This window comes from Bombina bombina, chromosome 5 (assembly GCF_027579735.1).
Source record: "Bombina bombina isolate aBomBom1 chromosome 5, aBomBom1.pri, whole genome shotgun sequence".
In the NCBI taxonomy this organism is placed as follows: Eukaryota; Metazoa; Chordata; class Amphibia; order Anura; family Bombinatoridae; genus Bombina; species Bombina bombina.
Genome location: NC_069503.1, coordinates 54,385,563 through 54,407,014, shown reverse-complemented (window position 1 = coordinate 54,407,014; position 21,452 = coordinate 54,385,563). Strand labels below are relative to the sequence as shown.

Genomic DNA, 21,452 nt, shown 5'->3' with positions numbered 1-21,452 from the left:
AAAAAGCTGAATATAATTTGAAATCGAATTAAAAATCAAGATCAAAATCAAATCACCCTTCTCCCTTTCTAGACCTAATATATCTGAGGGAGTTCATTTCTTAGTATAGCATTCATAACGTATTCTGTAGATCTTAATGGGTAGATGATTTTCTTTTGTAAGTCTATTGACTTAGAGCCAATAAATATTTCCTATTTTTTTAAAGAAACTAGTGACTTCATTAATTTTATCCTTTTCTATCTTGCATTGTTCTGCTGTCATTTGTTTAAAAATGTAGTTATTTATTTATTTTACAAAGATATGACGAGTCCACGGATTTCATCCTTACTTGTGGGATATTAACCTCCTGCTAACAGGAAGTGGCAAAGAGCACCACAGCAGAGCTGTATATATAGCCCCTCCCCTTCCCCTCCACCCTCAGTCATTCTCTTTGCCTGTGTTATACTAGGAAGACATAGTAAAGTGAGGTGTTAGTTTTAGTTTCTTCAATCAAGAAGTTTTTTTATTTTAAATGGTACCGGTGCGTACTATTTTCCTCAGGGGGATATGGAAGAAGATTTCTGCCCTGAGGTTTGATGATCTTAGCATTTGTAACTAAGATCCACGCTGGTTCCCACAAGACTTCTGAAGGTAACCATGAGACATCTTCAGTGTGGAGACCGGTTTCATGCTACAAGCAGCATTAAGGTATGTGCAGCCTTTTTTTCTGAGGAGACTTGGTGTATCAGAACTGGCTGGCATTATTTCCCTGTATGGGAATGGGGTAAGCAGTAAAACCTATTTTAATAAGAGGGGTGTTACTGGAGTCCCTATTTTATATTTATCATTAGTTGATATTTGGGCATTATGTGACATGGGAGACAATATAAAAAACGATGTTTTATGTTTTTTATTTTTGGCACTTAAAACTTATTGGTTTTATGCTTGAGGGTTATATTGTGTGTGTATTTTTACTTTAGTGCAAAACTGCATTTCCATGCGGTGTTGTTTGGGCCTACTCCAACTTTTGACCTTAAGGGGCAGAGCCTATTTTGGCGCAATTTCTTCAGGTTTAGCAGCAGCAAACAGTAACTCGTGGCTCCTGGACTGTGTACCCGGTCTGAAGGGTTGGAAACTTGATTCAAAGTACCCTGGGGGCCGGTAGGTGCAGAGTGTATTTTTATCTATCTTTTGACTATATGTTGATATAAGTACTTCTAAAGCCTTATTTCTGCCCTTGCTTCTGGGTGCAGTAATTTTTGGATTAACCAACGATATTAAGTTAAATTTGGGAATAATTTAACGTTTTTTTGTGCGTTTTGGAAAAATTGTTCACTTTTTCTTTTCTTAAAGGCACAGTACACGTTTTTTCTAATGTTTATTTTATGCTATAAATAAGTGTTTAAATGACTTTTGTGGTATTACTAGTCTGTTCAACATGTCAGACATTGAGGTTTCTCATTGTTCTATGTGTTTAGAAGCTATTGTGCAACCCCCTCTAACATTGTGTAACTTTTGTACTGAAAGGGCTTTACAATGTAAAAAGCATATTTTAAATAAAGTAAGTGTGCCTAGGGATGGTTCTCAGTCTGAAGAGAATCAGGATATGCCATCCAATTCTCCCCAAGTGTCACAAACTTTTATGCCCACACAAGCGATGCCTAGTACTTCTAGTGCGTCTAATTCCTTTACTCTGCAGGAGATGACTGCAGTTACGTTAACTACCCTTACAGAGGTATTGTCTAAATTACCAGTGTTGCAGGGTAAACGCAGTAGGTCAAGTATTAATGTAAATACTGAATCCTCTGATGCTTTATTAGCTATTTCCGATGTTCCCTCACAGTGCTATGAGTTGGGGATTAGGGAATTACTGTCTGAGGGTGAAATTTCTGATTCAGGGAATGTTTTGCCTCAGACAGATTTGGATGCTATGTCATTTAAATTTAAGCTTGAACACCTCTGCCTGTTGCTTAGGGAGGTTTTAGCGACTCTGGATGATTGTGATCCTATTGTGATTCCTCCAGAGAAATTGTGTAAAATGGATAAATATTTGGAAGTTCCTATTTACACTGATGTTTTTCCGGTTCCTAAGAGAATTTCGGAAATTATTAGTAAGGAATGGGATAGACCAGGTATACCGTTTTCTCCCTCTCCTAATTTTAAGAAAATGTTTCCTATATCAGCTACCATTCGGGACTCATGGCAAGCGGTCCCTAAGGTAGAGGGAGCTATATCTTCCCTAGCTAAGCGTACTACTATACCCATTGAGGATAGTTGTGCTTTCAAGGATCCTATGGATAAGAAATTAGAGGGTCTACTAAAGAAATTATTTGTTAATTAGGGATTTCTTTTACAACCTACGGCTTGCATTGTTCCAGTAACTACTGCAGCAGCTTTTTTGTTTGAGGCTCTAGAAGAGTCTCTTAAGGTTGAGACTCCATTAGATTACATTCTAGATAGAATTAAGGCTCTTAAGCTAGCTAATTCTTTTATTACTGATGCCGCTTTTCAAATTGCTAAATTAGCGGCAAAAAATGCAGGATTTGCTATTTTACCACGTAGAGCATTGTGGCTCAAATCTTGATCTGCTGATGTGTCATCAAAACATAAGCTTTTAGCTATTCCCTTTAAAGGTAAGACCCTTTTTGGGCCAGAATTGAAGGAGATCATTTCTGATATTACAGGAGGTAAGGGTCATGCCCTACCTCAGGATAGGTTGGTTAAAATGAGGGGTAAACAGAATAATTTTCGTTCCTTTCGGAACTTTAAAGGGGGACCCCCCACTTCTTTTTCCACAAAGCAGCATGAAGGGGTGGCCCCCAATCTGGGACCGGATCTAGTAGGGGGCAGACTTTCTTTCTTTGCTCAGGCTTGGGCAAGTGATGTTCAGGATTCCTGGGCACTAGAAATAGTGACCCACGGTTATAAATTGGAATTCAAGGATTTTCTCCCAAGAGGGAGATTTCATCTTTCAAAATTATCTGCAAACCAGAGAAAGAGAGAGGCGTTCTTACGCTGTGTAAAATACCTTTTTACTATGGGAGTAATCTGTCCTGTTCCAAAATAGGGACAGGGGTTTTACTCAAACCTATTTGTGGTTCCCAAAAAAGAGGGAACATTCAGACCCATTTTTGACCTCAAGTGTCTAAACAAATTTCTAACAGTTCCATCATTCAAGATGGAGACAATTTGAACGATTTTGCCAATGATCCAGGAGGGTCAATATATGACTACCGTGGATTTGAAGGATGCTTACCTTCATATTCCAATCCACAAAGATCATCATCGGTTTCTAAGGTTGCCTTCTTGGACAAACATTATTAGTTCGTTGCTCTTCCTTTCGGGTTGGCCACAGCACCCAGAATCTTCACAAAGGTTCTAGGGTCTATTTTGGCGGTTCTCAGACCGCAAGGGATAGCGGTGGCGCATTATCTGGACGATATTCTGATTCAGGCGTTAACATATCATCTGACAAAATCTCACACTGACACAGTGTTGTCTTTTCTGAGAACTCACGGCTGGAAGGTGAACATAGAGAAGAGTTCACTTGTTCCACAGACAAGGGTTCCTTTTCTGGGAACTCTGATAGACTCGGTAGCCATGAAAGTATTTCTGACGGAGGTCAGAAAATCAAAGATTTTGAATACTTGCCGAGCACTTCTGTCCATTCCTCGGCCATCAGTGGCTCAGTGTATGGAGGTAATCGGATTAATGGTAGCGGCAATGGACATCGTTCCGTTTGCTCGCTTTCATCTCAGACCACTGCAACTGTGCATGCTCGGTCAGTGGAATGGGGATTATGCGGATTTATCTCCAAAGATAATTCTGGATCAAGAGACCAGAAACTCTCTTCTTTGGTGGTTGTTGCCAGATCATCTGTCCCAGGGGCCTTGTTTCTGCAGACCCTCGTGGGTGATAGTGACAACAGATGCCAGCCTTCTGGGCTAGGGTGCAGTTTGGAACTCCCTGAAGGCTCAGGGTGTTTGGACTCAGGTGGAGTCTCTACTTCCAATCAATATTCTGGAACTGAGAGCAATATTCAATGCGCTTCAGGCGTGGCCTCAGTTGGCTTTGGCCAAATTCATCAGATTCCAGTCGGACAACATAACGACTGTGGCATATGTCAATCATCAGGGGGGAACAAGGAGTTCCTTAGCGATGATAGAAGTATCCAAGATAATCAGTTGGGCAGAGGCCCACTCTTGTCATCTGTCACAGATCTACATCCCAGGGGTAGAGAACTGGGAAGCAGATTTTCTAAGTCGACAGAATTTTCATCTGGGGGAGTGGGAACTTCACCCGGAGGTATTTGCCTCATTGATTCTCAGATGGGGCAGACCGGAATTGGTTTTGATGGCATCTCGTCAGAATGCCAAGCTTCCAAGATATGGATCCCGGTCAAGGGATCCTCAGGCCGAACTGATAGATGCCTTGGCAGTACCTTGGTTGTTCAGCCTAGCTTATGTGTTTCCGCCATTTCCTCTCCTCCCACGCGTGATTGCTCGAATCAAACAGGAGAGAGCTTCAGTGATCCTGATAGCGCCTGCGTGGCCACGCAGGACTTGGTATGCAGATCTAGTGGACATGTCCTCTCTGCCACCGTGGAAACTTCCGTTGAGACAGGACCTTCTCATTCAAGGTCCTTTCCAACATCCAAATCTAATTTCTCTGCAACTGACTGCATGGAGATTGAATGCTTGATTTCATCAAAGCGAGTATTCTCTGGTTCAGTTATCAATACTTTGATACAGGCTAGAAAGCCTGTCACTAGAAAAATCTATTATAAGATATGGCGTAAATATATTTTTGGTGTGAATCCAAGGGTTACTCATGGAGTAAAGTTAGGATTCCTAGGATTTTGTCTGTTCTCCAAGAAGGATTGGAGAAAGGGTCATCAGCAAGTTCCTTAAAGGGACAAATTTCAGCTTTGTCAATTCTGTTTCACAAATGTTTGGCAAATGTATCAGATGTTCAGTCTTTTTGTTAGGCTCTATCTAGAATTAAGCCTGTATTTAGACCTATTACTTCTCCCTGGAGTTTGAACTTAGTTCTTCGAGTTCTGCAAGGGGTTCCGTTTGAACCTATGAATTCCATAGATATTAAACTATTATCTTGGAAAGTTCTGTTTTTGGTTGCTATTTCTTCTGCTCGAAGAGTTTCTGAGCTTTCAGCATTACAGTGTGATTCGCCTAATCTCATATTTCATTTTGATAAGTTGGTTTTTACGTACCAAGCCTGGGTTCCTTCCTAAGGTGGTTTTGATTAAGAATATTAATCAGGAAATTGTTGTTCCTTCCTTGTGTCCTAATCCTTCTTCTAAGAAGGAGCGTCTGTTACATAACTTGGACGTGGTCCGTGCCTTAAAGTTTTACTTACAGGCAACTAAGGATTTCCGTCAATCATCTTCATTATTCATTGTTTATTCTGGAAAGCATAGGGGTCAGAAAGCTACGGCTACCTCTCTTTCTTTTTGGCTGAGAAGTATCATCCGCCTGGCATATGAGACTGCTGGACAGCAGCCTCCTGAAAGAATTACGGCTCATTCTTCTAGGGCTGTGGCTTCAACATGGGTTTTTAAAAACGATGCATCTGTGGAACAAATTTGTAAGGCTGCGACTTGGTCGTCCCTTCACACTTTTTCCAAATGTTACAAATTTGATACTTTTGCTTCTTCTGAGGCTATTTTTGGGAGAAAGGTTCTTCAAGCAGTGGTGTCTTCCGTTTAGGTTCCTGTCTTGTCCCTCCCTTTCATCCGTGTCCTATTGCTTTGGTATTGGTTTCCCACAAGTAAGGATGGAATCCATGGACTCGTCATATCTTTGTAAAAGAAAACTAAATTTATACTTACCTGATAAATTACTTTCTTTTACGATATGACGAGTCCACGGCCCACCTTGTTCTTTTTAAGACAGTTTTTCTTTATATTTTTTGTAAACTTCAGTCACCTCTGCACCTTTTTATCCTTTCCTTTTTCTCTTCCTATACCTTCGGCCGAATGACGGAGGGTGGAGGGGAAGGGGAGGGGCTATATATATCTGCTGTGGTGCTCTTTGCCACTTCCTGTTAGCAGGAGGTTAATATCCCACAAGTAAGGATGAAGTCTGTGGACTCGTCATATCGTAAAAGAAAGTAATTTATCAGGTAAGCATAAATTTAGTTTTCTGCTATAGAGGGCAATTTTTTTTGAGATCCAAGTTTTCAGAAGCAAAAACCTAGCCACACCAATCGCCATTTCAATGAATGTTTTGTTATTAAATCTGTCTTCTAATGGAAATAAAAGAAAAAACTGTTTCTCGATAAACTGTTATCTCAGTTTTTAGTATTCTTGATAACCAGAAGCTTATTTTATTCCAATATTGTCTATCTAATGTACAATCCCAGAAGTAAAGTGCAATATCCGCCCCTCTATTATGACATTTCACACATTTATCTTTAAGTTGGCTACTCCATCTTGCCATAACCAAAGGTGTAAGATAAGTTTGATTAAATAGATAAATATGTGCTTCTCGAAAATTGGTGGAGATAAAAATCTTATTTATTCTATTAATGCTATTTTGAATGTAGTCTTTGGTACATTCCCCTTAACCCCTTCAAATGCCATTTTTTTAGCAATCAATTTTACATTTAGATTACCCTCATGATGTATTGACTCCTTATACCATTTTTTAATGGAAAAATCTCACATTTAACTTAATTTGAAGTTAGCAATAAGTAGAGACCAAATCCATTCCTTATTCTGAATGCGTAATAATTTGTTTACTAAATTCCTTATTTGTAGATAAGCAAAAAAATGTTTGCTTGGTAGGTCAAATTCAGCTCTTAGATCCTCAAATGTTTTAATCTGAGATATTTCTGCGTTGAAGTTAATCATTTGAATGACATATATTAGTCCCTTCCTTTTCCACCTATGGAATAGCGCAGATTTTAGTGCTTCAGGAAAGAGCGGGTTACCAATTATTGTTAAATAATTAGAAACTGTATAGTTGACTTTGAGTTTCTTGCAATATTGTTGTCAGGCTTTTATAATAGTCATAACAGGGCTTATCTTTATAATCTCTTTTTGCATATCTAACACTTTGGTATGCAGTAAAGCTTTTAAAGAATATGGTTTCACTATTTCTTCTTCGAGAGCTTTAGCTGTATAATATTCCTTATCTAACAACCATTCAGCCGCAATTTTCACCAGACATGCTAAATTATATTTTCCTAAGTCTGGAAGTGCAAATCCTCCGTGTTCTTTTAAAAGAGAGAGTATTTTTTTTTTTTTTATTTAAACATTTTTATTGAGACAAACCAAAGAAAAAGACGGTACAATACAGTACAATACAAGTCCACATGGGTATGCAATTAAAAGTTACAATTCAAGAGTAAACGATAAATCTTAAGCAAAGATGTGATGATTATTATCTTTCAATTAACGCATACATAATCTTGTGTTGTCAGATAGGTATGGAGGTGGGATTTCACATAGGTGAATATAAGGTCTCTTTAATATGTTATGAGGAGTAGTATAGATATAGGTTATTGGTTATTGGTTATTGCAGCTATATCTCTGTTATGTATATAGATGGATTAAGTAGACCACTCTTTGCAAACTGAAGTAATTACAGTATGACAGTAGAGAGCTAAGAGACTATTGGATTGTATATGAAATCTGTGGCCATGGGGGGATATAGCTGAAGAAGGTACTGTGAAAGAGATGAAAGATTACAGCGGACTAGAGCCGCTTGAATTGGGGGAAAGTGGGTAAAGGACCCATTATGGGGGGGGGGGCGGAGTTATAATGAGTTAATTTGGTCTTCTTTTCTATAGCATAGTAGACAAATGATATGGGGGTCTAAGCATTGCATACAAGCCAAGTCATCAAGCGTGTTACATATTGTTCTATGATTAAAAGCTACATCTTGCAGCATCAGTATCGCTGATACTTAGCGACTATAAGGTGTATGAACATACATTAAGATGACATATAGAGTTACTCTAATCAACTTGAATCTATATGGGTAATATGTACTGAGGTGTAATCCCCCATTAACACAAATGCTGCTAAAGTAACATCTGGAGCGCGTGAAAGTAGGTATTCCATATCCCAGTTGGCCACAAATCTATTATTAAAAAATACATGCTTACTAATACAACTCTAGATTATCAAACATATTGAGGGTTGAAGGGAGTACCAATGAGTGACCTCTATATAATAAAAAATAAAAAAAATAAAAAATGTCATATTGTGCAATAAAACTATTTGCCTTCTTCTATCTTATTGAGTACATTTATCTTTTGTTAATAGCAGTTGTCAGTAAGCTACATGTTAAATCTAACATTATGCATCTGGCTATGTCCATGAAGAAAAATCTGAGAGCATAGGAGGACAGCTAGTCATATACAGGATGTGTAACTATAGTAAAAAAAAAGTTTTAACAGTAGATAGTAAATTCTAGGATCAGCGTTTCAATAATAAGTAGATTGGGACAGGTCTAACCGATAAAATAACAAGAACAGTAAGTTTCAAAGAACCAAACTACTAAAACAAAACTTGACATGTGGGTAATAGAGTGCTTCAGTGTAATAGATACTAAAGTCCTTCATTTACTGTACTGCGCCTTCTAACTTCAACCGATGCCCACTGAATTGCAAGGGGAGAGAGACAAATGTCCAGATTGCGGCTGACAGTGACAGGGACCTACATTTGCATCCGCTGTTATACCGGCCTCCAAGGGCTGTCCTGGGAAGAAGATCCAAGTGCAAAGACTCCACTTAGTACCTCTGTTAGATGGGGTTAGAGGATCACAGACGTCTGTCCATCCAGGAGGCGATGTACCCAAGACAACCCCGGGAGTCTGTTTATGCGATACCGCTCTCGTGTAGTCTTTCAGGTAGGTGCTTAGATCCTGATCTGTGACTGACTTAGCTTCCGTAGTGAGAGATTCGGGCTCTGCTGCTCATAAGCTGTCTGCTAGATTCTCGCCGCTCAGTTTGTAATGCTGTCTGCTTACCTCCGCTAGATCAGCAGCCGCTTTCTGGGGAGCGTAAATGTCCAGGCCATTAAAAGCTTGTACACTGACAGTGTCAGAGGGTCTGAACTTGCCGCCGCCATCTTGCGTGTCCTGTGTAGTAAAAAATTGTTCCCGGAGCTGTACAAATAAAAGGCTCATTTCTGAGAAGTGTTCTTCCAGGGTTAAGAGAGGAACTCCTCAGAACGGTTATGAGGAGTTATATCCAAACTGCTTCGTCAGATAGGGTAGGCCTCAAACTGAGTCGCTACTGAGGCAGCTGCATAGTCGACAAAATAAAGGTTTGTTTGGTGTGAAGTTAGCTTACAGGATTGCCCTTATTTTCTATGGTGTTGGAAAGCGTAGGTCATTAGTAAACTATATATTTACACATCCATTGTTAGCTATAACATAGGAGCTCCATGAACACACGTCTGCTCTCTTTGCTAGGCAGCTCCGTCCCCCCGATAGAGAGTATTTTGATTGAGCTTTTTCTCCTTTTCTTACCCCATAAGAAATCGATTATATTTTTATGAAATAATTTAATATCTACATTCTTGATTAATAGCGGTAGGTACTCATCACCCTCTTTGATGCGCACCAAATTATAGGCTCCCCTTAGGTCTAATTTCGTGAAAATCTTTGTATCTTGTAGCCTTTCGATTAGTTCAGGTATTAAGGGTAGTGGGTAACGTTTTTTAATGGTGATCTTGTACATTAAACGATAATCAATAATAGGATGAGTGAGGAAGCCTTGTTTTTTTACAAAAAACATACACGCCCCAGCAGGGGATGTGGAGGGCCTTATGAAACCCTTGCAGAGATTTTCTTCAAGGTAAGACTTTAATTCATTGGCCTCTAGTTATCAAGCCGTCAACCGCAAATACGCTGGAATTCCGCAGCGTATTTTTGGCGAGGCTGATTCGCCTTAGTTATAAACCCCTATTGCCTGGCAAAAGTAGAATTTAGTGACGTAACATACGATCTGCCGGACTCAGTCCGACACAGATCGATGGTTACGTCACTACAGATGTTCCGAACGCAAGTTCGGCACAATCTGACTACTTTTGGTAGTTATCAAACTACTACCAGGTACGCTCGCCACTATTCAGGGCCAGCGTACCTGGATTTCAATCCGCCGCCCTGTAGGCGGCGGATCCCATAGGAATCAATGGTAATCTGACCATAGCGAAAGCTCATGTTCGCTGCTGCCTGATATCCCATTGATTCCTATGGGAAACGTCTGCACCTAACACCCTAACATGTACCCCGAGTCTAAACACCCCTAATCTGCCCCCCCCTACACCGCCGCAACTAAATAAATTTATTACCCCCCTAAACCGCCGCTCCCGGACCCTGCCGCAACTATAATAAACATGTTAACCCCTAAACCGCCACTCCCTGACCCCGCCGCCACCTACATTATACATATTAACCCCTAATCTGCCGCCCCCTATACCGCCACCACCTACATAAACTTATTAACTCCTATCCTGCGGATCCCGGACCCCGCTGCCACTAAATAAATTGTTTAACCCCTAAACCGCCGCTCCCGGACCCCGCCGCCACTTATATTAAACTTATTAACCCCTATCCTGCCCCCCCTATACCGCCGCCACCTATATTAAAATTATTAACCCCTAAAGTCTAACACTAACCCTAACCCCCCCAAACTTAAATATTATTTTAATAAATCTAAATAATATTACTCATATTAACTAAATTAATCCTATTTAAAACTAAATACTTACCTGTAAAATAAACCCTAAGATAGCTACAATATAACTAATAATTATATTGTAGCTATTTTAGGATTTTTATTTTATAGGCAACTTTGTATTTATTTTAACTAGGTACAATAATTATTAAATAGTTATTAACTATTTAATAGCTACCTAGTTAAAATACTTACAAAATTACCTGTAAAATAAATCCTAACCTAAGTTACAATTAAACCTAACACTACACTATCATTAAATAAATTAAATAAATTACCTACAATTACCTAAAATTAAATTAAATAAACTAAACTATAGTACAAAAAACCGCACTAAATTACAGAAAATAAAAAAGAATTACAAGAAGTTTAAACTAATTTCACCTAATCTAAGCCCCCTAATAAAATAATAAAGCCCCCCAAAATAAAAAAATGCCCTACCCTATTCTAAATTACCAAGTAACCAGCTCTTTTACCAGCCCTTAAAAGGGCTTTTTGCGGGGAATTGCCCCAAAGTAAAAAAAAGCCCTTTTAAGGGCTGGTAAAAGAGCTGGTTACTTGATAATTTAGAATAGGGTAGGGCATTTTTTTATTTTGGGGGGCTTTATTATTTTATTAGGGGGCTTAGATTAGGTGTAATTAGTTTAAACTTCTTGAAATTCTTTTTTATTTTCTGTAATTTAGTGGGGGGGGGTGTTTTGTACTATAGTTTAGTTTATTTAATTTAATTGTAGGTAATTTATTTAATTTATTTAATGATAGTTTAGTGTTAGGTTTAATTGTAATTTAGGTTAGAATTTATTTTACAGGTAATTTTGTAAGTATTTTAACTAGGTAGCTATTAAATAGTTAATAACTATTTAATAACTAGTGTACCTAGTTAAAATAAATACAAAGTTGCCTGTAAAATAAAAATAAATCCTAAAATAGCTACAATATAATTATTAGTTATATTGTAGCTATCTTAGGGTTTATTTTACAGGTAAGTATTTAATTTTAAATAGGATTAATTTAGTTAATAATAGTAAGTTTTATTTAGATTTATTAAAATAATATTTAAGTTAGGGGGGGTTAGGGTTAGTGTTAGACTAAGGTTTAGGGGTTAATAATTTTAATATAGATGGCGGTATAGGGGGGCAGGATAGGGGTTAATAACTTTAATATAGGTGGCGGTGGGCTCCTGGTACGGCGGTTTAGGGGTTAAACAATTTATTTATTTGCAGCGGGGTCCAGGATCCGCAGGATAGGGGTTAATAACGTGAATATAGGTGGCGGCGGTGTAGTGGGGGGTAGGATAGGGGTTAATAGGTATGATGTAGGTGGCGGCGGGGTCCGGGAGCGGCGATTTAGGGGTTAATATATTATAGTTGCGGCGGGGTCCAGGAGTGGCGGTTTAGGGGGTAATAACTTTATTTAGGTGCGGGGGGCTCCGGGAGCGGCAGTTTAGGGGGTAAAACAGTGTAGTTTAGTGTGGGTGCTTAGTGAAAGGCTATCAAAAAAGCTGAGAAGAAGCCGATGAGCAGCGAGATCGATGACTGTCAGTTAACAACAGTCCGCTGCTCATTGCTCCGTACTTGGTGCGCGGCTTCTTGACAGCTTTTTTGATAACTTTGGTGAACGTATTCAGGTTCGCGGCGGCGATGGTAGGCGAGCTTAGACAAGCGTATTTGGCTGGCGAATGCAGGTAAGTAGACGGCTTCATAACTAGAGGCCATTGAGTTCAAGCTGGGAGAGAGGGGTATACATGACCATAAGGAACAACGGCCCCAGGTATAAGATCAATAGGGCAGTCATACAGTCTATGTGGAGGTAAACATTCTGCCTGTTTTTTACTGAACACATCTTGGAACTCCAAGTATATTTCAGGTAAAGTTGGTTCTGTAATATGCATGAGAAATCCATGTTGAAGGCATGTTTTTTTTACAATAATCAGGCTGGAAGTCTAGTACTTACTTATTCCAGGAAATGGAGGGAGAATGGAGTTGCAACCAGGAGATCCCCGTATTATGGGGTAGAGTGGTAAAGGAATTACGTCAAAAATTATGTGTTCTGTATGTCCAGTAGTAGTTGTCATCTGTAAAGGTACTGTTTGATGCGTAATAGATCAGTTAGCAAAGGAAGACCCATCTATAACTTTGATGGTTACAGGAATTGATTTCTTTGTAATAGGGATATTATTTTTTCTGACAAGTTCAGAGTCAATAAAGCTTCTACAAGCTCCAGTGTCAAGGATGCAATCACGTTGCAGATGGTTTTGATCCCACTGCAAGGATACACAAAGAGTGAAGAAGGTATGAGAAATGGAATGTATAGACAAGCAGTTATTTTGTACTTGACTCTTACCAGAATGAGTTTTCTTTATAGTTGGACAAGACTTTACATCGTGATTAATTGAAGCACAGTATAAACATAAATTATTTTTCCTTCAACGCTTCTTTTCTTCAGAGGTAAGCGCTCCTCTAGTGAAACCTATCTCCATAGGCTCACTTAGGGAACATCTAGAGGGAGAATGGTAAGCTGGAATGGGTGTGAAACTATGATGTTGGTCAGTCTGATATTTTTCTTTTCTCCTTTCACAAATTCTATCAATTGTTGTAGCCAATTTCATCAATTCTTCTAAGGTGGTTGGAAGCTGAACCCTTGATAGTTGATCCTTTAATGACTTGGAGAGGCTGAGCCTGCACTGATTACGGAGACTGATGTCATTCCATTGTGATTCTCTTGCTAATATTTTAAATTCGATAATGAAATCATCAACTGGTCTCCTACCTTGTTTTAAGGCTCTTAAAGCAGTTTCTGCAGTAATTTAAAGGTCAGAGTGAGCATTTAATGAGGACATAGAAGAGAAAAATGAATCCAAAGAGTTAAGGACAGGATCATTAGTTTCCAGAAAGAAATTGGCCCAGATACTAGGCTCACCTCTACGGTAAGAGATAACAGTGCATACCTTGATACGGTCAGAGCAGTAAGTCTTAGGCTTGAGCATGAATAACAATGCACATGCATTTTTAAAATCACAATATTGGCAACTCTCTCCATGAAATGTGTCCGGTGGGCTAACGGTTGCTTCAGGGGCCTCAATAGGAGTACTGTGTGTTTTAGTCAGAGTTGCTATGGCAACTTTCATAGTCTGGTGTTCAGTATGCAAGTCCTGGAATCTTTGAGATAATAGGTCTATACGTTGAGTGAGATTCATAGCATGCATAGTAATGTGTGTTTGCTCCATGATACTGAATAAAAAACATTTTTTTGGGGGGGGCTTGGATATTTATCACAATCCTACTAAAAAAACAACTTGTTCTACTAGTTACTAGCAAATATGGTCTTGAATACATAGATAACCTTTAAGTAATGAATGTATGCAGGTAAGGAAATGAGGTTTTATGGTAAGAAAAACTCAGAAACAGACCTGCAATTTATATAGACAAGTTTTACTTATGGAAAATAAAGCCCAACAAAGAATAAGAGCTGCAGAAGTTAAACAGGGCAGTGAAAGAAAATGGAACTGATATAAATACAAAAAAAGGAGACAACAATTTGAATTAAAAGAATAAAGTCCCGGCAAAGGTACAGGTATAATGCAGGACAAACTGATGGAGAATAAGTCCAGGGTAGCAGCAAAAAATAAAAATTAAAATAATGTCCACAAAGCTTACTGTTAGATGAATCAGGAAATTGAACTTTAAACAGGCAGAATATTCTAAATAAGCAGGATGGCAAGGGATTACCTTAGAGTGAGTGAGGAAGCAAACACTGAAGGCAGATTAATCCGCTGGAGTAGAAAGTAGATCCGGCCGTTTTGTAATGAAAAGGCAAATAAACTTTAAATGTACTCACTGAGAAAGTCATTTCCCACAGGACTTTAGGCAGGTAGAATTATGCATACATGGAAATGGTATAAACTGCAATAGAATGGGTTCTCCTGAAAAACTGCAGAGGAAAAAAGATACAGTTTAAACACAGGCAGTAAGGTTCTCTCGATAGAGTCACAGGCAAAGCTAGGTAGCAGTAATTATATACAAACACTTCCTGTATGGAGGGGGTGCTATTTATTAGGAAAACTGCAGCCAGGTAAGGAGAGAGATTTAAAGGAACAGCTGAAATGTGAGACTATTGCTCTTTTTAAAATGATAGTACGTTTTATTGCATTGTATTTTTATTATGCATAAGTGCTTTTGTTATTCTACATTGTATGTTCCTTTTAAATGGACTGAATTTGCCAAAAGAACATATCTCATTATATTATCACTCTATGTAAACAAAAATAATCTTTTTTTTCTTAACTCTATCCAAGATAACAATTATGAAAAAAATGAACATTTTAATGCCTATATTGTTGTGTGATTTAAGGCAACTCAGTATTGACCAAGAGAAGTTAAAGGACTGGGGTGGAGCACATGACAAAATGTCTGACAGTGAGAATTAGTAGGAAGTGCAATACCAATACTGCAGTATCCAATTTAACTTCTATTTAAACAAATTATATTTAACTTTTCTTTCAGGAGAAATATTGTTTCAAATAAATTATAAAAACAAAGATTATAATATATTTGTAAAGTTGTGATATGGCCCCACTTAAATAGATTTTATACCGTTATGTTGTATAGATCTGGGAAGATTCATATTTAAAGGGACAGTCTAGTCAAAATTAAACTTTCATGATTCAGATAGTGCATGCAATTTTAATCAACTTTCCAATTGACTTAAAAAATTAAATTTTGCTTTGTTCCCTTGCTGGTATTTTTGAAAATCTAAACCTAGGTAGGCTCAAACTGATTTTTAAACCGGTGAAAACCGCCTCTTAGCTCATAGCAGTTAGACAGTACTAGTTCATATGTGTCATATAGATAACATTGTGCTCACTCCCGTGGAGTGCAAAACTGGGCAATGGGTAATAAAGGGATTATCTATCTTTTTAAACAATAAAAAAATCTGGTGTAGACTGTCCCTTTAAGGGGCAATTATAACACCCACAGAGCTAACTGTACTAAATGTTTGTGATGAATCAATAGCACATATGTAATAACCTAAACAGCTGATCTGTATCACATGAATTGTTATGTGTGCCTTTAATTATACCATACGTACAGTTAATCAGAACCATTATTTATTATTATCTGTCTAAACCATTTAATATACTTTTAACAGACACAGCCAGAGCACTGAGAGATATCAGGAATTGAGTGAACAAGGGAACCCTCTTCCTGAGCACAGACATTGGAGCTGGTTATCAGCATGAGCTCATATGTGTTAGGTGAGTAAAATAGATATTATGCTGACTTTAATTACTGGGAAAATAGATCACTCATTAAACAAATGTAAACTATTATATTTATATCTGCATCTTTAAGAACATTTGTGTCAGTGACGTTATAAAGAAGGAGCAACCCACATTAGGCTGAGGAGTAGGGTAAAAAATACTACTCCCCTCTCTGTCCTTTTAGACAGATCATGTCCAACAACTTCCTAACCTCACCCCTTGACCTGGTTCATTACTCAGAACACCAGTAACTCCATCTTTCCCTGCCTTGACCTCGATCATGGAACACCCACAACTCCCCCAGTGTTCCCCACCCCAGAACCACCACTGATTTGTGTGCTTAATTTTACAGTATTATTAAACTAATAAAGTTTTTGGCTTTTTATATAAATAGAACAACCACAGCCGAAAGATTAAGATTTTCATAAGGTCACTGCTTCTTACCCTCTCAAAACATCTCACACTGATTATTATTCTGTGATGATTAAGACATCATGTTCTCACTCAACTGGTTAAGCATGAGCCAGGCAGGGCTGTATGTGCAGTTGCTTGTGCAATGTTAAATTAGGATGGTGGATGCCACCTCTCTTGCCCAGAATACAGATGTACTTGTTCCCTGGCTGAGAACATTATCCACATGCACCTTGTTTAATGTGGCCCTATAACTTGTTTTCATCAGTAATCAGTAATTTAGTTTACTATGATGTAGTAATGTTTACATTCTATGTCATCCTTTTTAAATTTGTGATTTACAGGTAAATAAAGTTAAAAATACAAAACGAAAGACATTTGAGTATAAAAAAAAGTTTTTTATTGAGATGGATTATATTATAAATAAATAAAAATTCTTATTTTTCTTTATTCCATTTCTTTTTATGTAGACAAACACTTGAATAGTTCATATCCATCCTTCACTACAGGAAACATCAGAATGATACCGCAAACTCCAAAAGTCTTATACACTAATGACTATTCACAAACATTGGGGATATCACAGCAGGTATTTAGAGAGGATGGTGACTTGGCTGGAACTGGGCAGCAATCATTATTTACAGAGAGTAATTTAGTCATCAAACAAGAGGACAACATTTCTGCCTTATCTAGTGAAATGATTATCCAAGAGGATAAACCACACACATTTACTGAGTACTCAAAAGATATTAAAGAAGGGAAAGGTCTACAGTCTAGCCAAATGATTCATACAAAGGAGAAACCTTTCAAATGTACAGAATGTGAAAAAAGCTTTAGATGTAAATCTCATCTAATAGAACATCACAAAATTCACACAGGTGACAAACCACACACATGTACTGAGTGCGGCAAATGTTTTACACGAATGGAACACCTGAAAACTCATAAAAAGATTCACACGGGAGAAAAGCCTTTCACATGTACAGAGTGTGGAATTTTTTTTACACAAAAGAGTCATCTGAAAAGTCATGAAAGGATTCACACAGGGGAAAAGCCTTTCACATGTACAGAGTGTGGAAAAAGTTTTACACAAAAGAGTAGTCTGAAAACTCATGAAAGAATTCACACAGGGGAAAAGCCATTCACATGCACAGAGTGTGGAAAAAGTTTTACAGAAATGAGTAGTCTGAAATATCATGAAAGGATTCACACAGGAGAAAAGCCTTTCACATGTACAGAGTGTGGAAAAAGTTTTACAGAAATGAGTAGTCTGAAATATCATGAAAAGATTCACACAGGGGAAAAGCCTTTCAGATGTACAGAGTGTGGAAAAAGTTTTCCACAAAAGAGTAGTCTGAAAACTCATGAAAGAATTCACACAGGAGAAAAGCCTTTCACATGTACAGAGTGTGGAAAAAGTTTTACAGAAATAAGTAGTTTGAAATATCATGAAAGGAGTCACACAGGAGAAAAGCCTTTCACATGTACAGAGTGTGGAAAAAGTTTTCAACAAAAGAGTGATCTCAAAAAGCATGAAAAGATTCACACAGGAGAAAAGCCGTTCACATGTACAGAGTGTGGAAAAAGTTTTACACAAAAGAGAAATCTGAAAACTCATGAAAGGATTCACACAGGGGAAAAGCCTTTCACATGTACAGAGTGTGGAAAAGGTTTTACACAAAAGAGTGATCTTAAAAATCATGAAAGGATTCACACAGGGGAAAAGCCTTTCACATGTACAGAGTGTGGAAAAAGTTTTCCACAAAAGAGTAGTCTGAAATATCATGAAAGGAGTCACACAGGAGAAAAGCCTTTCACATGTACAGAGTGTGGAAAAAGTTTTACAGAAATGAGTAGTCTGAAATATCATGAAAGGAGTCACACAGGAGAAAAGCCTTTCACATGTACAGAATGTGGAAAAAGTTTTCCACAAAAGAGTGATCTGAAAAAGTATGAAAAGATTCACACAGGAGAAAAGCCGTTCATTTGTACAGAGTGTGGAAAAAGTTTTACACAAAAGAGAAATCTGAGAACTCATAAAAGGATTCACACAGGGGAAAAGCCTTTCACATGTACAGAGTGTGGAAAAAGTTTTACACAAAAGAGTGATCTGAAAAAGCATGAAAATATTCACACAGGAGAAAAGCCGTTCACATGTACAGAGTGTGGAAAAAGTTTTACACAAAAGAGATATCTGAAAACTCATGAAAGGATTCACACAGGGGAAAAGCTGTTCACATGTACAGAGTGTGGAAAAAGTTTTACACGAATGGATCGTCTGAAAACTCATGAAAGGAGTCACACAAGAGAAAAACCTTTCACATGTACAGAGTGTGGAAATTTTTTTACACAAATGGATAATCTTAAAACTCATGAAAAGATTCACAAGGGAAGAAACCTTACACATATTTAGAAAATAGGGGAAAAAAAATTGACATCCGGTATCACAAAACACCAAATATTTACACACAAATAAACTTTATATGCACAGTTTACAACCCTTTTTACAATTATCCTAAAGAGGACAAACTCTCTAAATAGAAGCAACAAAAAGGATCCTATTGTAGATAATATTTACTAAATCCCAGTTATAAAAGCCTCAGATTGGAAGTGCTCTACTGCTGTACTTTGTTCCCCAGTGTTGTTTATTAATATGCCAGTGTTAGGAGTTGTATGCTTGATTTACATAGGGAGGAAATAATTACATTTACAGAATAAAGGAGTCTTTATATGAATAGAGTGTTAGAGACTTATATAAACAAGAACATCAGTCTCAAATGATTGACATCTGGGAGAAATCTCCTAGATGTCAATCATTTGAGACTGATGTTCTTGTTTATATAATTCTCTAACACTCTATTCATATAAAGACTCCTTTATATTTTCCTGCTGTTTTTTGTTCCTCTATATATGTGCACCTCAGTTTCTCTCATATCAATGTGATAGAATACAAACACCACACAGGAATATACAAATCTGTCCTCATACTGACCAGTTTACATAGCCATTAACCACCAAAGCACCCCCAGTGTTGTTTATTAATACGCCAGTGTTCTTAGTTGTATGTTTGATTTCCATAGGGAGGAAATCATTACATTTACAGAATAAAGGAGTCTTTATATTAATAGAGAATTAGAGAATTATATTAACAAGAACATCAGTCTCAAATGTTTGACATCTGGGAGATATATTTATCGTGCACATCTTGTGGATAAACCTTTTCTTTTAGCAATATATGCTTAGCATTGTACATGTTATATACCAGAGGAATTACTGAGGGGAAATTGATTTTATTTCATGAGACACAATATCAGTAACCGGTACATACGTGATCATAATCAGTTTAATTTAAATGGCTACTATAACCTACATGTATACTGGGTATGTAATATGTATCACGGAACAAAGGATGGAGTCCCAGGTTAAAAGATAAAACAAATTCTTTATTCGATTCTTTAAAAGTAAAGTTCAAGTGAGACGCAGCTCACACGGTCACAAAATCAGCCAAAAAAGAGTGGAGAAATGAGCGTAGCACCAGTGGCTTACATGTTTCGGCTAAATGCCGTAATCATAGCCTAAGGTGCTATACCTGTGTGATCTTTAAAAAGAGTGAAAAATGATTCAATTGGCTAAAACACTACAAGGATTAAAAATGTACGCCCATTTTGACACATCTAGCATGCACATAGAAGTTAACCCTACACATGTCATAATGTATTAGAGCAAGGGATGTTTGATGTGAAGAAAACGAAGAAATGCGAGGTGTAAAAGTATATAGAGAAAGATAGTGAAAGAGAGAAAAAATAGGAAAGAGGAAAGAGACTGAAAAGACAGCACATGAATTGGAGGGACAGACTAGCAGCGAGATTAGTAATGTTGACCTGTTATGGACTTGGGATACTTAAAATGCTCACATTAGAGGTTGGATATAACCACAATACACGAGGCAAAAGTCAATGTAAAATAATAATATAATAACTGATATGAACATGGAGATAGTAAGCTGATGTGTCCACACTATAAACTTGAACTCGCACTGTCACTATAGCAATAGGAGGAGAAAAGAAGAATAGAGAGAAGAAAAGAAAAAAGAAGAAAAAAACAAAAAGAAAGAAACTAGGAAAGAAGAAAAGAAACAAAGCTAAAAAGGAAAAATAACAGGGACAAATGTATATACATATAGCACATATATAAATGTACATGAGGATACACCCATATACAAATTAAGCTAATGTATATAAAAAGGAAGACGGAAGGATTGTGTACACAGATTTGATGCTATATATGAGCATATATAAGGTTTATAGGATTTATAACTATGCTACATGAATATGAAGAAACCACAATGGAATCCCTATGTGATAGATTATGCAGCTGTAGCTACACTATATATGACACATAGTACATGCAATACAAGCATTCAAAACATGTGATCATGAGCAACATCTAATTAGAGAATATAAAGAAGAAGAGAAAATTGTGTACACATGTATCTACGATTAGGCACCTAGGAAAACTGTCAGGGAATATAGGACTATAGGAATATGCCAGAGTAAGTGAATAGAACAATAAAAAATAATATATTATAAATTGTCCTATATATTGACATATAAATTTACTCCCAAAAATTGATCAGATCAAATTTGGAGTTTAGACCTTGGGGAAGCCTGGTTTTTAATTGGAAAATCCAAAAGGTTTCACGTTTAGCTAGAACTCTATCTATATCTCCCCCTGTCATAGGGACCTTGGCTTTTTCAATAGCTGCCCACCTGAACGAATTAAGGCAGCAGTTGTGTTTGGTGGCAAAATGTTGCACTAAGGGAGTTGTAGCCGTACCCCTAGTTAGGGAGGAGATATGTTCTCTTATTCTAGAGTTAACATCCCTAGACGTGAGACCAACATATTGAATATTGCAAAGAATGCAGGTGACAAGATATATGACATTGGTGCTGGTACAATTTAAACAGGATTTTATAGGATAAACAGTCCCTGTTACAGTTGATCTGAACTCTGTCGTAATTTGTGCATAGTCACATGGCTTACACTTTTATGGCCACATCTATACATGCCCTGATGTCTCAGCCAAGAGCTA

General features: G+C 37.6%; 1 protein-coding gene across 2 annotated transcripts in view; it reads left to right on the top strand.

Annotated features, from left to right (window-relative positions):
- Positions 1-19,041, top strand: part of LOC128659831 (gastrula zinc finger protein XlCGF26.1-like) — a 98,870-nt gene extending 79,829 nt beyond the window's left edge. The window contains exons 1-2 of one of the 2 annotated variants that reach the window (XM_053713404.1): positions 15,837-15,943; positions 16,831-19,041. In XM_053713404.1, coding sequence (XP_053569379.1) covers positions 15,925-15,943; positions 16,831-18,773 — 1,962 coding nt within the window. In that variant the 5' untranslated portion in view covers positions 15,837-15,924 and the 3' untranslated portion in view covers positions 18,774-19,041. Of the gene's footprint in view, positions 1-15,836; positions 15,944-16,830 lie in introns of those variants that run through there. The other variant, XM_053713405.1, reaches the window with a different exon arrangement.
- Positions 19,042-21,452: the final 2,411 nt, after the last annotated feature.